General features: G+C 41.0%; 1 protein-coding gene across 1 annotated transcript in view; it reads right to left on the reverse strand.

Annotated features, from left to right (window-relative positions):
* fsip1 (fibrous sheath interacting protein 1) overlaps nt 1-16547 on the reverse strand; it is a 55383-nt gene extending 38836 nt beyond the window's left edge. Inside the window, exons 1-9 of the mRNA XM_021584768.3 lie at nt 16248-16547; nt 15954-16131; nt 12795-12852; nt 12521-12690; nt 12348-12429; nt 11964-12059; nt 8423-8559; nt 8128-8241; nt 4104-4271 (exon numbers count right to left, since the gene is read on the reverse strand). Coding sequence (XP_021440443.3) covers nt 4104-4271; nt 8128-8241; nt 8423-8559; nt 11964-12059; nt 12348-12429; nt 12521-12690; nt 12795-12852; nt 15954-16124 — 996 coding nt within the window. The 5' untranslated portion in view covers nt 16125-16131; nt 16248-16547. The remainder of the gene's footprint in view (nt 1-4103; nt 4272-8127; nt 8242-8422; nt 8560-11963; nt 12060-12347; nt 12430-12520; nt 12691-12794; nt 12853-15953; nt 16132-16247) is intronic.
* Nucleotides 16548-17891: the final 1344 nt, after the last annotated feature.

Genomic DNA, 17891 nt, shown 5'->3' on the forward strand with positions numbered 1-17891 from the left:
ACAGAAGTGCTCAAAACGTGGAACAAAACACCTCCTCATACAACATTCTAGGTCATTCTAGGACTAGGGAATATTTGTGATTGCTTGAGAGATGACACCATCTGTAAAGTCTCGGTGCAATTTGTTAGTCCTGTAGCGATGGCATGGCAAGACGGGCTAGTACACATTGCCAAAGCTGCTAAGGAGTTTAAGATATCAAATAAGCTGAGTTTGCAAAGTATAGGCCTAGTCAACACTCTGCTCATGTGGTGGTCAACAGGGTGTTTTCTGTGTTGGTCTCTGACTCACCATTCAGTGCAGTGAAACCATAGGTTTCTTCAAAACCCACAAAGTGACCTCATAGCCTTATAGCAGAAATAACCTGCCAGCACACAACAATAGAAATGCTGGAGTTACGAGGCAAACGTTAACAAGGCCTTGATATTCTTGGGAGAAAGATCAGGTGCAATCGCAACAGTCACTAAGGAAATTGTTCCATAGTCAAATCCCACTGCATCTGCTGCCATGGTGACCACCCCTTTTGACCACTACATTCTCTACCAGCCCCCTCTTGCAGGAATAGCATGTGTTATACAGATATGTAAAAGCTGCACCACTCAACAGCTGATGCTCATAACTGAGTCCCCACCTCTAGATTTAACATGTGGGTGGTACACACATTCCCACACAAACACACTGTAAGGGGCTGGTGCATATACAGTAATGATAGGCAGCCATGTCCACAACTTCTTAGTACCACATCCTATTTGCAACAAGGTGAGGTCAACTATATGTTTATAACACAGGTATGAGATTGATATGAAACATGGCCACTTCCTAGAATAAAAAGCAAAACATGGAAGGGGAACGAGTCCAGGGCCTCTCTTATGTAAGCCTTCCACCTGAGACAGGAGACACCCCTGCCGTGAAAGGGCCATTTGACGGATGCTTCTTAGAATCTGGTTCATGAGCCATTTAACAAAATGGATTTTCAGGAATCCATGCATCTTTCATTTAAATCAGTACAATATCCACCAAGGCCTGCATGCCAGTGTTTTACATTAGAGTGGAGGTATGTATAAAAGAGAACTTCAAAATCAAACGTCAGCGTCAAGTAACTCAACTTGGGCTAGGTCCACCACTAAACCAAAGGCTGCATGTCTGACTACAAACCAGGATGTAGACAAGACCACACCCTAACTAAGATATGCGTGAGTGGTAGAAGGTCTCAGTAACAAAAAAAGGCATTTCAAATGTATTTTCTGCCTTGGTCTGAGACACCGGACTCCAAAATAGTAAAAAATATCACTGCAGTATGATGAGATTAAGAATACGATTAAGGAGACACTATTCCATCTGCATGTAGTATGCTGGAACTGTATCAGGATGCCTCTAAATGAAAGGGATAAGGTTGTGCCATGTGTGGGGCTGGCACTTCTCTATGTTGAGCAGCCCTGTCATTAAGCTCTGGGCATGATGGGGTGTTAACTCTTAAACAGTTGCCTCTTCCATGTCAAATGTAGAAAATCATCGATCTGAAATTAGATTGTTCCAACAGCAATCTGTTAGTTGAAGGTTAACATGTGTTTTTCAAAAAGACACACTCTGTTTCATTTTGTATAGTGTGAGCAAGGAAGACCTTTCCAATAAATCACTTTTTCCGATAACTTGGCGGTGTGTGTACGGCACGTAAGCAGGTTACTACAGTGCATCCAAACGGTTTCAATTAGGAGTCGGACTCGTGCAAGCTACTGCCGAGAAGAAAGGCAACCACAAAACAAAAGCATATAATTTTACGACCACCCTTGGATTTACCGCCACTGAGGCAGAATGAAGGGCTGGTGTGTATAGTGATTTAGAGAGCTTGGGACTATAACATTCTATCTGCCAAAAGATGATTCTCAGATAATTGGCTTTAAAGTTCCAAACCCTCATTAGTTTGAATGGTGTCAACAATTTTTATATTGTATTCTTTTGAACTTAACAACATTAATTTGGGTATTCAGAGTACTATATAGGTAGAGAACATTGAACAGAACATGTCAATAGCAAAAATTGGACAAAAATGCAGACAGAACAAGGTCTTGATTTATTGACACTTGTTACGGTTTTCTTCTGGAAAGAGAGGAGGACCAAAATGCAGCGTGGTTATCTTTATACATCTTTGATGAAAAAATGAACAATATACAAAACAAGAAACGTGAAAAAACAAAACAGTCCTAACTGGTGCAACAAACACAAAGACAGGAAACAATCACCCACAAGAGACCTAAAGAATATGGCTGCCTAAATATGATTCCCAATCAGAGACAACGATAAACACCTGCCTCTGATTGAGAACCACTCTAGGCAACCATAGACTTTCCTAGACAACTCTTCTAAACACAACCCCATAAATCTAATAAACCCCTAGACAAGACACATAAATCACCCATGTCACACCCTGGCCTGACCAAAATAATAAAGAAAACACAAAATACTAAGACCAGGGCGTGACAACACTGTACTCCAGCTTTAATGCGCATGCCATAACTGTGACCATAGCATCAAGTCCCTGCCCCCTCAGACATGGCAATCAAACTGCTAAAAACTATTTTATGGGCACAGCCGCTTGCAACATCACACTGGATATATTATTTTTACCTTTCGAAATCAAACTTTGCATGGTCCCTTCAGTGTCACATTCTGTAACTAATATTCTTTGAATGTTTGAAAAGATCTAGGCCTCTGGTGGGAGCATGAGAAAAAGTCAAATCGGACAGGCAGAGATTCATCTACTCCTCTCCAGCACAATAAATACTCAGGACATTACGAAATACAACGTGAACTTGACATTGAAAAGCTGGGATTCCATGGCCATTCTTTTTCCAAGTTGTGATCCAATCAGTGACAGAATTAAATGATACCCTAGATGCTCAAAATTCTTATCCTAAAACATTTTATGACTTCAAAAACATCTTCCCCAGGAACACGGCCTCAACAAAAGACACTGATGAGGATGCCATCTGGCCTAGTGAATTTAGCAATAAGGTTCTGAGATAATTCTGAGTGAGCTCATGTCTGGGAGAAGTCACTAAAGTGAGGACAAAAGATAATCTGGTGCCAATACAATGAACTTAAATGTCCTCAAAAATGGTCCTTACCGAAGAGGTATCAATACTGATTATGACTATTGTTGTCTTTTATTGTGTTGATTCCTCTTCTGCAAAGACCCAGTAAACGAGGAGAGCCACAGGAGTCATGCCTTACCAAGTCTTATCTAGGCTCCTCAACAAGCTCAGTCTCATCTACCTAACCTGAAGAAAAAGTACATCTTCTGCTTTCCTAATGTAGAAGCTGAATGAATTCACCTTGTTATTCTGCCATTGAAATGAAAATCTAAGATAAATGATATATCCAGTGATGAAATGGTAAACAGTTGAGAGTTGACTTTCAAGTAGCACATAGGTTTTTTGAATGAGCAGATAAATGACCATGCCACTCCAGAACAGTACGTTCAAACAGCACACAAGGAGATGTTGGAATCCTCATGTGAATCAATGGACACAATGTTCCTCTTCCATTGTGGTAGTTCTATGAAGGGAAATCGTTCCCATCATCCTTTGCCTCAAACCCAGATTTTTTTAGATGTGCATATACTTTGCTGTACTGCATTAGCATGGGTAAGAGCCAGATAGATTTGCGCATGCAACATATGAAAAGTGAATGAATATTTATTGGGCAATTCTTAAGCTCAGTCTAGCAGTAACCTAAAAGTAGCCTACAATTTGCTGATGTTGTTGTTTTTTTGTTGTTGTTTTTTTTACAATTTACAAGGGGTAAACTATGTTATATTTAGCATGGGTGTTGGGGAAATATGACTCAACATGAGAGTACTAAAGTTAGGGTGCAAACTAACAACACAAAATTACAAATTTTCCCATTTTATTAAACTGGGTCTGCCTGAGGTTCAATGAACAGAGCTTTTACAAGAGTCTGTAGTTGATGTCCCACTGTGTTGACCATGTTATGAGTCTTAATGACCTTGGCTCTTTGCAAGTAGAGATGGTGTTTTGAGTAGTTAATGGCACCTTTGTGAACCCAGACCTATTAGGCAGTAGACATTTGGGCTGTACAGTACATACCTGGGCCTGGGGCAGACTGTGGTCAGGGTAGGGGCTTCGCACAGACAGGAAGTCTTCAACAGGAAGGAGAAGCTGCAGTCTGGAGTCAATGTGAATTAGCTGGTCTCGTTCTGTTGGTTCGGGGGTGTAACCCTCACCCGCTTGCACTGGAGCGGCCCACATGTCTCCCTAGGAAGAAGACAACATATAGGCTGTAGTATATGACAAGCGGTCCCTCCCTCCAAGTAGCAAGGGCACAAAAATGTCCCCCAAATAAAATAAAAATTAAAAAGGTTGAGCCCAAAAAACAGACTCCCAACTGAGAATTCTGTCAGAAATACTTGGCAAACCCTATATCTTCAAAACTGAACCGAAGCCATGTCCAAGTTAAATCTACCCTCCGGTTATTATTCAAATATAAAATTGGACTATTTGACCTCCCATCCAAACTACTGTCACAAATTACACACTCTTTACGAAAGGTACTCTAAATACAACTCTTTCTTGCACCCGGAATTCGCTTTTGGAGAGAAGACAGACTACTGGTCACTGCTCCATGGGTCTTGCCAAGAACTCTCCAAAATGCCAAATATTTAACAATTGCCTCTGCCTCACAATGAGTGACTGTCTCGTAAGGCTTACATTATATCATATGAATCACAGGTGGATGGTGAGCTCATTTTGGGCCCAGTAATGAGCTAAGACATGTCCAGCAGCTCTTCTGCTAAGCTCAGAGATCTCAGTAGCGGCTCCACAGAGAGAGCCAAACCCTTTTACGCTATGATCTCAGTGCATGAAGATGAGTGAACAGGAGAATATTTTATCAACAAACAGAGCCATAAAGCTTCCACTACCAACTAGCACAAACCAAAGACTTCAAAATGACCCATCTGAATAACATTATAACCCATTAGTTATATGCCCAGTTACAGTTGTTTTTTGTGGGAGATTACTTTGTGATAAAAAGATGCAGTAATATAGTCGACCAATCGAATGTGAATACAGTAGAATGATAGAATGTGAATGTAAAAAGAGGACCGTCTAATTTCTAGGAGCACAAATTGACACATTAACAGACTAATCAGTCAGCTACTGGATGTGCAGCACAACAGGATTGATCTAGGAGGAGACATGATAAAACAGAGCTATCCAGGGTCCTGGACACATTATTCATTTATTTATATTGTTGAGGCATAGAGAATGACGCACAGAGTTGTTCTTCAACACCCTGTATCAAAAGGCCTATATACTGTATTACTGTACCTATGATCTGTAAGATTAATTTAAGGAAAAACTACAGCCAAACACAGTGGGACCTGAGGTAGACCTAAGCGATTCACTTTCGAAAGAGAGAAGTCTTCCTGTGTTTATGGAAAGGCAGCCTTTCAAAGAGCACTCAGTGTGATGCCATGTTTATCACCCCAGGTTTCTAGTACAATATGCAGTTGAGGATCGTACTAGTAATGGAGGCAAGGCCATCATGAAAGTGTTTCAGGAGGAGAGACACAGGCGCAGCGCTATGGCCTGTAACTGATTATGAGTCCTACTTGGCCCTGCCAAGTTCCCTGTCTGGGTGCACTTGCCCGCATGGTCACTGTGGATTCCTGACTATCAACATGAAATACGTGCTCCCTATTCAACAGCCATTCATAACAGCACGCCACGCAATAACAGGAAGTCTAATTCTAACCAATAAAAGACCCCAGCATCTATATGTATGCTCCTCTCGGTTTGATATCCGCCACGTAATTACAGCAGTATTGTTCTAAAAAAGTAAAGGAAACCATCATAAATACAGCAGCCAGACTTCAAAACGTTGGCAAGATGTTCCAGAGATGCATGGCAGTCCGGGTCAGACTAAATGGTACCGTATGTGAGAGAAGTGCTAGTCTAGGTCCTCTCATCAGACGGGCAAGGTTCATCATAACTGACCTCAAAATTCAGGCTTCGCAGCCACAGCTGCCAGCTAAGCCATTAGGGGAAAATTGCACCTAAAAATCAACCATTTGAAGTTTACAGGGTGTGGGTCAGTGGGTGGCTGCAGAACAGAAAACTGTCTGCTCCAGGTGGCAAACACTCTCACAAATTATATTAAACATAGGAATACAGGCGGCTATTCAAATGCACCTGGCACTGCATAAGTACAGATTTTCTGCACATACCAATAAACCATAATCCTAAATAAGATTGCTGTCTAATATTCAGAAGATGTGGCAATCCCTGTGACCTTTGCATGGCACATGACATCTGGTAAATAATGACTATGGGGAGTCAAAATCAGCTACCGTTGCTGCCAAGTAGTCATTGTTTCAAAACGTGCATATGGGCAATTCAACAGTAACAGAGTCATGCAGTGACTCAGATATTTCACCTTTGGCTTGTTTAACTTTGCAACCATTGTGCTTAGTTTGACATACATTTTAAAGTGAAAATTCTGAGTCTCAGCATCACTCTGTTACCGTGGATTTGCCCAAATCTAAACTACACTACCGTTCAAAGGTTTGGGGTCACTTAGAAATGTCCTTGTTTTTGAAAAAAAAAATGGCCCATTAAAATAACATCAAATTGATCAGAAATACAGTGTAGACATTATTAATGTTGTAAATGACTATTGTAGCTGGAAACGGCAGATTTTTTATGGAATATCTACATAGGCGTACATAGGCCCATTGTCAGCAACCATCACTCCTGTGTTACAATGGCACGTTGTGTTAGCTAATCCCAGTTTATCACTTTAAAAGTAATTGATCATTAGAAAACGATTTTGCAATTATGTTAGCACAGCTGAAAACTGTTGTTCTGATTAAAGAAGCAATAAAACTGGCCTTCTTTAGACTAGTTGAGTATCTGGAGCATCAGCATTTGTGGGTTCGATTACAGGCTCAAAATGGCCAGAAACAAAGGACTTTCTTCTGTAACTCGTCAGTCTATTCCATGAAGGCTAATCCATGCGAGAAATTGCCAAGAAACTGAAGATCTCGTACAATGCTGTGTACTACTCCATGCACAGAACAGCGCAAACTGGCCCTAACCAGAATAGAAAAAGGAGTGGGAGGCCCCGGTGCACAACTGAGCAAGATGACAAGTACATTTGAGTGTCTAGTTTGAGAAACAGAAGCCTCACAAGTCCTCAACTGGCAGCTACCCAGCTAAACATAGTACCCGCAAAACAACAGTCTCAACGTCAACAGTGAAGAGGCGACTCCGGGATGCTGGCCTTCTAGGCAGAGTTCCTCTGTCCAGTGTCTGTGTTCTTTTGCCCATCTTAATCTTTTCTTTTTATTGGCCAGTCTGAAATATTGCTTTTTCTTTGCAACTCTGCCTAGAAGGCCAGAATCCAGGAGACGCCTCTTCACTGTTGATGTTGAGAGATAATTTTGCGGGTACTATTTCATGAAGCTGCCAGTGATCAACTTGGATTAGCGAACACAACATGCCATTGGAACACAGGAGTGATGGTTGCTGATAATGGGCCTCTGTACACCTATGTAGATATTCCATAAAATATTCCAGCTGCAATAGTCATTTACAACATTAACAATGTCTACACTGTATTTCTGATAAATATTTCGTTATTTTAATGGACATTTTTTTTGTGCTTTTCTTACAAAAACAAGGACATTTCTAAGTGACCCCAAACGGTTGAACGGTAGTGTATATTACAACATATGCTGTAATTGTAAAGTAGGTCAGCGTTTAGGCCAGTTTAGTTAGGCCACTTCGATTTGATTAGCAAATTACTTCAAAACGGTAGATCATTTAAACAGTTTCTCTGTGTACTCATGAGTAATGGCCATATCAACAACCATAACAGCTGTGTGAGTAACACAGTGCTTGAAAGACGTTGCTCAATACATGATAACGAGTGATTACTGGCTACTACTACCCTAAACATATTAAGTGAAATGTTTGTGTGTAGACCAAGTGCTGTGCGAGAGAGACAAATGGTGCAGTCTAGATGAACTCTGTTTGCCACATTTAGACACTTGAAAACATGAGTCCTCCTACACCACATGCTCACCATCAGGGCTGTATTTTGGCCTACCTCACAGCCTGCCTTCCCAGCATTGTCCCCTTCCTCCATGTCTCTGAGGAGCTCCTCGAGACGATACTTCTCCTCCTGTGTCATCTGCACTGGGCCTCCAGCACCACTCGCCAACTGTCATGTTTGACAAAGTAGTGACAACAATCATTCATCAGATCAGATTGTAGTTATTTTCAAATCAGGCCCCTGAGTCTTTGAGTTGAAGAACTATATTAATTTCCCATTGAAAAAACATAACATGAGTAATGTGAGACTCCAAAGTCATGCACTTTGCCCAACATGAACTTTGACATACCTCAATATTTTTCTTCACAAAGTCTTGTTTATTTTTGCCCCTGGGAACCCCACTCCAGCTGCCTTCTGACTCGTCTGCCCTCTCTTCGTGACACACTTCTGCCAAGTCTGCTGCTGTGGTGTTGAGGTCCTTTTCACCTGTGTGGGAGTCAGTGGCGGTTGGTACATGTGGCGGTTGGTACAGGAGGATGTTTTTGTTTTTTTCATGAGCATGGCCTTATTTCTATTACAGCATATTGGATGACTGTCATTCATATTCCATTCACCCAGTTCAATGTAACATTGATAGGCTACTACATGAATGATACTCAAATGTTCCATATACCCATCATGAGGTTGCTACAACCTAGCCTATGAATGAATGTTTACAATGTAGATGCACACAGGTCGAGAGAACATTTTGCCTGCATCTAGCTGATCTAGGGTGGACAAATTCAAGTATGTTTATCCCCGTTTCGTTAAATTTGCTTCTATTTTAGAAACGTTTTTTTTAACAGAATCGGCGGAATGAATAGACCCCTGACCACACGTAAACACAGTTCACTTTCATAGCAGCCAGGTTGTATTCCTTCTCGCATCTATGAGCTCTCCTCCTCTCACCTTTTCCCTTCGCTGGCAGACTTAAATACACATCAGCTGTATATGGCTAGGCGAAAAAAACAATCCAAGCCAAGACTCGAAAATTGAGCTCAGATGCATCCTGTTTCAATTGATCATCCTTGAGATGTTTCTACAACTTGATTGGAGTCTACCTGGGGAAAATTCAATTGATTGGACAGGATTTGGAAAGGGACACACCTGTGTGTGTGTATATATATATATATATATATATATATATATATAAGGTCCCACAGTTGACAGTGCATGTTAGAGCAAAAACCAAGCCATGAGGTCGAAGGAATTGTTCATAGAGCTCCGAGACCTGATTGTGTCGAGGCACAGATCTGGGTAAGGGTACCAAAACATTTCTGCAGCATTGAAGGTCCCCAAGAACACAGTGGCCTCCATCATTCTTTAATGGAAGAAGTTTGAAACCACCAAAAATCTTCCTAGAGCAGGCTGCCTGGCCAAACTGAGAAATCAGGGGAGAAGGGCCTTGGTCAGGGAAGTGAGCAAGAACCCGATGGTCACTGTGACAGAGCTCCAGAGTTCCTCTGTAGAGATGGGAGAACCTTCCAGAAGGACAACTATCTCTGCAGCATTCCACCAATCAGGCCTTTATGGTAGAGTGGCCAGACAGAAGCCACGCCTCAGTAAAAGGCACATGACAGCCCACTTGGAGTTTGCCAAAAGGCCCCTAAAGGACTCTGACCATGAAAAACAAGATTCTCTGGTCTGATGAAACCAAGATTGAACTCTTTGGCCTGGATGCCAAGCGTCACTTCTGGAGGAAATATAGCACCATACCTACGGTGAAGCATGGTGGTGGCAGCATCATGCTGAGGGGATGTTTTTCAGCGGCAGGGACTGGGAGACTAGTCAGGATTGAGGGAAAGATGAACGGAATAAAGTACAGAGAGATCCTTGTTGAAAACCTGCTCCAGAGTGCTCAGGACCTCAGACTGGGACAAAGGTTCACCTTCCAACAGGACAACGACACTAAGCGCACAGCCAAGACAACGCAGGAGTGGCTTCGGGACAAGTCTCTGAATGTCCTTTGAGTAGCCCTGCCAGAGCCACTTGAACCCAATCAAGCATCTCTGGAGAGACCTGAAAATAGCTGTGCAGTGACGCTCCCCATCCAACCTGACAAAGCTTGAGAGGATATGCAGAGAACAATGGGAGAAAATCCCCAAATACAGGTGTGCCAAGCTTATAGCTTTATACCCAAGAAGACTTGAGGCTGTAATCGCTGCCAAAGGTGCTTCAACAAAGTAGTGAGTAAAGGGTCTGAATACTTATGTAAATGTGATATTTGTTTATTATTAATACATTTGAAAACATTTCTAAAAACCTGTTTTTGCTTTGTCATTATGGGGTATTTTGTGTAGGTTTACGAGGAGAAATAAACTATTTATCAATTTTAGAATAAGGCTGTAAAGTAACAAAATGTGGAAAAAGTCAAGCGGTCTGAATACTTTGCGAATGCACTGTATTTAATATAGTTTTACCTAAAATTGATTACTTTTTTAAATGTTTCACTATTTCTATTTTTATTAAATTTACTGAGGATGGTCCTCCCCTTCCTCCTCTGAGGATCCTCCACTGCTGGGAGCTGTTCATGCATTTTTGGATTCCAGCAGGTAAACGTGTAAACTTAGGAGTTTAAGAACCATTTGAAGGCTCTGTCTAATATCTTCCTGAGACGCTTTGGAGAGACATTGTCAACAATCTAAGGAAGTATTCCAAATGACCATGTATCAATTAAAGTTTCTGGACCACTGAAATACATTCAATTGAAAAGGGCCCATTTCCACAATGTTCATGGCTCTCAAACTATGACTGAGTGACATGTCATCCAGCAAACAGCAAATTCAAGATGGGAAAAGTTGTTCATGGATAGTTTGGAGGGAAAGATGTAGCCTATGCAGTGTTTTCAGGAATGAAAGCATCAAGAAAACTGAATACACAGTGAAACCACAAAATAGTTGCATTGTTTCCTAGGGTTATACTGCCATCTAGCGTAGAATAATAAAACTACATTGCAATATAGTCCTAACGTTGTTACTTTTTAATTTTTTTTAATTTTATTTCACCTTTATTTAACCAGATAGGCTAATTGAGAACAAGTTCTCATTTGCAACCGCGACCTAGCCAAGATAAAGCATAGCATTTCAACACATACAACAACAGAGTTACACATGGAATAAACAAAACATAGTCATTAATTCAGTAGAACAAAAGAAAACAAAAAGTCTATATAAAGTGAGTGGAAATGAGGTGAGATAAGGGAGTTAAGGCAATAAATAGGCCATGGTGGCGAAGTAATTACAATATAGCAATTAAACACTGGAATTTTAGATGTGCAGAAGATGAATGTGCAAGTTGAGATACTGGGGTGCAAAAAGGAGCAAGATAAATAAATAAATACTGTATGGGGATGAGGTAGGTAGATAGATGAGCTATGTACAGGTGCAGTGATCTGTGAGCAGCTCTGACAGCTGGTGCTTAAAGCTAGTGAGGGAGATATGAGTCTCCAGCTTCAAAGATTTTTGCAGTTCGTTCCAGTCATTGGCAGCAGAGAACAGGAAGGAAAGACGACCAAAGGAGGAATTGGCTTTGGGGGTGACCAGTGAGATATACCTGCTGGAGCACTTGCTACGAGTGGGTGCTGCTATGGTGACCAGTGAGCTGAGATAAGGCGGGGCTTTACCTAGCAGAGTAGAGTAGCTATATTCAACCAGTAGTAGAGTGTTGGAGGCTATTTTATAGATGACATCACCGAAGTCGAGGATCGGTAGGATGGTCAGTTTTACGAGGGTATGTTTGGCAGCACGAGTTACAGGACTAGTTACAGAGTACATTGGCCTACATACAGATATATGAGCAACTTTATGATGTAAAATGTATAATTGTGTTCCAGCATATTTAAACAAACTCACTTTCCTCCACTTGTCTGTTGTGTCTTTCATACTCTTTGTCAGGCACTTGAGTCCCAAACACAGGAGCAAAGTCCAATTCTTCACTGGATCCGTGAGCTATGGAAAATGAAAATGGATTATTACACGTAGCATGTATATTAATAGTAAATTACCATATTAAAATTCTGAAACTGAATCTAAATAATGTTATCAATTTGCTGTGACATATCCCATACAAAAGAAAGCTGATCAAAAATGGTGATAAACAAAACGTGGTTTATACTGTATATCTTGGAATAGTAATTTGGCATGAGTACATTGTCCTCAAAGCTCCAGTTAATGTGCATTGTAAACAGTATCCACACTGATCTGCGTTCTGGAATTACTGTTTAATATTTCACTTACTACTGGAAGGTGCCAGGGACAAAAACATCCTTGTATTTTCTGCTTCATCTGCCCATTCTGAAGATCTGTTGGGCTTTATCTGCTGCACAGAAATAGGTAGGAAACATCCTTTAACATATAGACATTCTTAAAATGTAATTTAATCTGTGTATTCTGCGTATCCCTGTGCTTACCAATAGTTCCTGCCATAGTTTCTGATGGAGCTCCTTTCCTTTTCTCTTGACCTCTTTTTCATTTGAGATCCTTGAAGCCAAGATTTTGTCAAGTATTTTCATTTTCTTGATGGCCTTCTGGAGTTCTGGATCTTCATTCTCCTCATCAGATACATCTCCAATGGAGTGATCTGGAAATCCATTCAAAGAAATGCATGCATACAAATATGTTCATCCATTTTCTTTTCAGTATTCTACGTCCTAAAATGTCATAGTGATATGTACTTATGCCTACCTTTCTCAGGAATACTTTCGTCTGGAGACCTGAGGTTTTCATGTGAGTTGCTGTGATCCTAGGAAAGTAATTGTAACATCTATTCAACCCACAGGTTCTAGGCCCATTGATGGGGAAAGTCAAGAGGCAGTCATGTTTACAGTTAAAAACAGTATAGTTATTTTAACATTAACATTCCGTCTTAAGGGCTTTCCAGACAAGAAGCGGAGGCATAGTTTCCCATGAATTTCGCTTTTGCACTTTCAACATTGCAGCCGGCTTTAAAGGCGAGTCGAAACTGACTAATCTACAAATCACCTTGCATCATAAATAACTACTCAATATTATTTCAATCTTTCTTGGGCACACCTTGGTGACGCAAATGACGACTTTTCAAATCAGAAAAGTCTCCCGATTATGGATATACTGTACCTTCGGAGGTGGGAAAAGTGTTGCCAAACAGGCACGGATCAAGAAATAACCAGCAATATGTTACAATAAGAAACCTTACTAGAGGCAGACATATATACAGTACCAGTCAAAAGTTTGGACACACCTACTCATTCAAGGGTTTTTCTTTATTTTTACTATATTTCTACATTGTAGAATCATGGTGAAGGCATCAAAACTATGAAATAACACATATGGAACCATGTAGTAAGCAAAAAGTGTTAAACAAATAAAAAAAATGTAATATTTGAGTTTCTTCAAAGTAGCCACCCTTTGCCTTGATGACAGCCTTGCCCACTCTTGGCATTCTCTCAACTTTTGAATGGTAGTATATTTAAAGCAACGTTTAGGATAAAGGTTAGGGTTGACTTGCCTTGTAAGGACTGGGTAACAGTAAAAGACAAAAAGACAAGTTAAGAGAACACACCAAGATGCTCTTACTATCTCTGTATAGTTCAGAAAGTTATCAAAGTTTACATAGAGTTAGTTAACCGCCTTCTGCCACCATTCATTTTCTACTGGTTGAAAATAGGCTACACTGCTCAACCCTTGCCTAATAATAAGAGCAGCAGGTAGCCTAGCGGTTAAGAGCAGCAGGTAGCCTAGCGGTTAAGAGCATTGGGCCAGTAACTGAAAGGCCGCTGATACGAATCCCTGAGCAGGGATTGTGCCCTTGAGCAAGGCACTTATAACCCTAATTGCTCCTGTAAGTTGCTCTGGATAAGAGCATCGACTAAAATATAATAAATCAGACTGTGATACCAATTATTGGTATACAGTCTGAAACAGAGCACTGCAAAAACTTGGAAAGTGTCACGTTCGATGTATGGAGGAGAGCAAGGCGCAGCGTGAGATGAATAAATCTTCTTTAATAAGACAAAGAACAAAGGGTTAGGTTAGGGTTAGGGTTAGGGTTAGAGAGTTAGGGTTAGAGGGTTAGGGTTAGAGGGTTAGGGTTAGAGGGTTAGGGTTAGAGGGTTAGAGTTAGAGTTAGAGGGTGAGGGTTAGAGGGTTAGGGTTAGAGGGTTAGGGTTAAACAAACGTGAAGCTATATATGATAAGTGCAGACACAGGCAACTAACACATAGACAAAAACTAACGAAATAACCCAAGGAATATGGCTGCCTAAATATGGTTCCCAATCAGAGACAACGATAAACAGCTGCCTCTAATTGGGAACCAATCTAGGCAACCATAGACATATAAATACCTAGACTAGTGAAAACCCATAGACTTACAAAAACCCATAGACAATACAAAAACACATATATCACCCTTGTCACACCCTGACCTAACCAAAATAATAAAGAAAACAAAGCAAACTCAGGTCAGGGCATGACAGTACCCCCCCCTCCCAAAGGTGCGGACTCCCGGCCGCAAACCTAAGTCTATATGGGAGGGTCTGGGTGGGCATAACTCCGCGGTGGTGGTTTTGGTGAGGGCGTGACAGAAAGTTTCCTTACAAGCCAGAATGTTGAATCAAATTACATTTGAACTAATGTCGTTCCCAGACACTTCCACCCAAATGTCTGGTGGACCAACGCATCAAGCTTGGCCTTTGTTTGCCAAAACAGAAAGACCTGGACAAATTGGCTTTGGCTTAATCATCTCCCACAACACGCCTCGCAGCTAGCTGTGTGATTCACAAAAATGTTATGATTCAAATAATTTACTCAGTAGGTCACTTCCATAGACTTCTATGGTCACAGGCTTATATGCGCAATAGCCTGGGGATGAGGATACATTTGAACTTACTCTATCGGTTGTCTGTGTGCGGTTGGTCCTTCAGTGGGTCAACATTTTTGCCAAAATATCCATAGGAAAGTATTATTTAAAGTACTGCTGTTTAAATTTTTGTCACATGCGCAAAACCATGTAAAACAGCTGCAAGACTTCAGTTAATATGCATGAATTACATGCATGTGTCTTAGGTCTCGAGCAAACAAATATTCACCACACAGTAAGACTTGTGTGTTGAAGTCGGTTTAATAATACTTTCCTGTGGATATTTTGTCTACCCAGACCCAAAAGCCATCATCAAAGCCTCCAAACACAGTACAAAAGTGTAAGAAACTCCACCACAACAAATTATTCTAAGGTCCTCAAATGGTTCTTGAACAAACATGCACAGCAACCACACAACACAGACTCTACATGGGACCTTCAGGTACAAAGCTCCAACCTGGACAGTTAGCTAACAGAACCAAATATGGTGGTGCTTTTATACAATGAGTATACAAAACATTACGAATGCCTGCTATTTCCATGACATAGGCTGACCAGGTGAATCCAGGTGAAAGCTACAGTGTGATGCCTTATTGATGTCACTTGTTACATCGACTTAAAATCAGTGTAGCTGAAGGGGAGAAGGTGGCTTGAAAATTGTTCTTTAACCTTTGAGACATGAATTGTGTATGTGTGTCATTCAGTGGGTGAATGGGCAAGACAAAAATGTTAAGTGCCTTTGAACTGGGTATGGTAGTAGGTTTGTGTCAAGAACTGCAATGATGCTGGGTTTTTCACCACAACAGTTTCCTGTGTGTATCAAGAATGGCCCACCACCCAAAGGAAATTGTGAAACATTAACCAGATACTATCAGGTTCAAACTGTGTCCCCTTCTTGACACATTATTCCAAATGTGTTTTCTTGACTTGACCCTTTACTTCTTGAGGAGCATATGTCAGGTCATCTTGTTCTACACGCACAAAGTGTGCATGCAAGCACATTACCTGCTTATTGTTGGGGGCATCATCGCTCAGGACCACCAGGGACGTCGGGCTGGGATGAAAAACTCTTCCGACGTCAGGCAGTGACACAGTTGATACACGGCTACCCGGGCGAGAACGCTCGTTGGATGCCGGGCGGGAGATATCATCTAAACTGCCTCTCGTAATATCCATGGGTGCTCTGGTAACGTTAACATAACCCATTATTAGAATAGAGCATTTTGCAATAAGTGTATTGGTAAATAAATCAAATGTTCTATTGTATTTTTCGTTAAATTATAAATATAGCCTAGATACCTGATAGCTGTGTAGGCAAGGGTGGTGATGTTTTTCTTTCCGAATGGTAACTAAGGACGCAAAAGACCCGGATGTGGTAACTACAAACTTTGAATATAAAGCACATGTATTATTAGCATCACGGTTGGTGCAATCTGGAATCCTTGGGAAGTTGACATTTAAAATGGTAGGGTTAGGTTATGGTTATAGTTAGGGTATATGGGTTTAGAGTAGGGACGTCCCAAGGATCACAGATTGCACTAACATTAGCTTCACAGAAGAAACCCGTAGAAGCATCTATCCACATGACTTCCCGTTTTCAGATTTTGCCTTCAAAATACAAGTCCGAGGTAAAACGCTATGTGTATGATACGATATCAATCTTTTTGGCAGCTTCGCATAGTGCGTAATATAAAAATGTGGTTAAAAAAGTATAACCAAATCAGGGAAATGTTTACGAGCATTTCTACTTCATATAAGATAAAGAATTTAATAAGTGCTCCCTGAGTGGCGCAGCGGTCTAAGGCACTGCATCTCCATGCCAGAGGTGTCACTAAAGTCCCTGGTTCAAATCCAGACTGTATCATATCCGGCCGTGTTTGGGAGTCCCATAGGGCAGTACACAATTGGCCCAGCGTCATCCAGGTTTAGCTGGGGTAGGCCGTCATTGTAATTAAGAATTTGTTCTTTACTAACTTGCCTAGTTAAATTATATATAAGCACTCTAGAAACGGAAACTTAAGTAAGTAAGCTTAAGTAAATTAATTACATTAGCCTACTGACAAAAAATGTACAATTAAGAAATAAGAAATTATTCTGATTGTATAATTATTCTTAATTTACAGATGTAATGTTTAAGAAAAGTCTTTATTTTTGTTAACAAACAAATTTCACTGTACAGGAAAAACGATTGATTGTGTATCCATAAAACCAGGGTCCAGTCTACTCACGAGACTCCCTAGAATACAAAAAAAAAAAAAAAGCTAGGGATCAATTCCAATTTTATTGGTCACATACACATATTTAGCAGATGATGTTGCGGGTGTAGCGAAATTCTTGTGTTCCTAGCTTCAACAGTGCAGTAGTATCAAACAATTCACAACAATACACACTAATCTAAATGTAAAAGAATGGAATTAAGAAGTATATAAATATTAGGATGCGCAATGTCTGACTGACATTGACTAAAATACAGTAGAGTACAGTATATGAAATGAGTAAAACAGTATTTAAACATTATTACAGTGACTAGTGTTCCATTAAAAGTGACCAGTCATTCCATGTCTATGCAGATAGGGCAGCAGCCTCAAAGGTGCCGGGTTGAGTAAGCAGGTGATAGCCGGCTAGAGATGGCTATTTAATAGTCTGATGGCCTTGAGATAGAAGCTGTTTTTCAGTCTCTCGGTCCCAGCTTTAATGCACCTGTACTGACCTCGCTTTCTGGATGAGAGCGGGGTGAACAGGCCGTGGCTCAGGTGGTTGATGTCCTTGATGATCTTTTTGGCCTTCCTGTGACATCGGGTGCTGTAGGTATCCTGGAAGGCAGGCAGTCTGCCCCCGGTGATGCATTGGACAGACCGCACCACCCTCTGGAGAGCCCTGCGGTTGCGTACCAGGCAGTGATGCCACCCGACAGGATGCTCTCAATTCTACCTTGTTGCGCCT

This window comes from Oncorhynchus mykiss, chromosome 25 (genome assembly GCF_057628025.1).
Source record: "Oncorhynchus mykiss isolate SJ-2025 chromosome 25, ASM5762802v1, whole genome shotgun sequence".
Taxonomy (NCBI): Eukaryota; Metazoa; Chordata; class Actinopteri; order Salmoniformes; family Salmonidae; genus Oncorhynchus; species Oncorhynchus mykiss.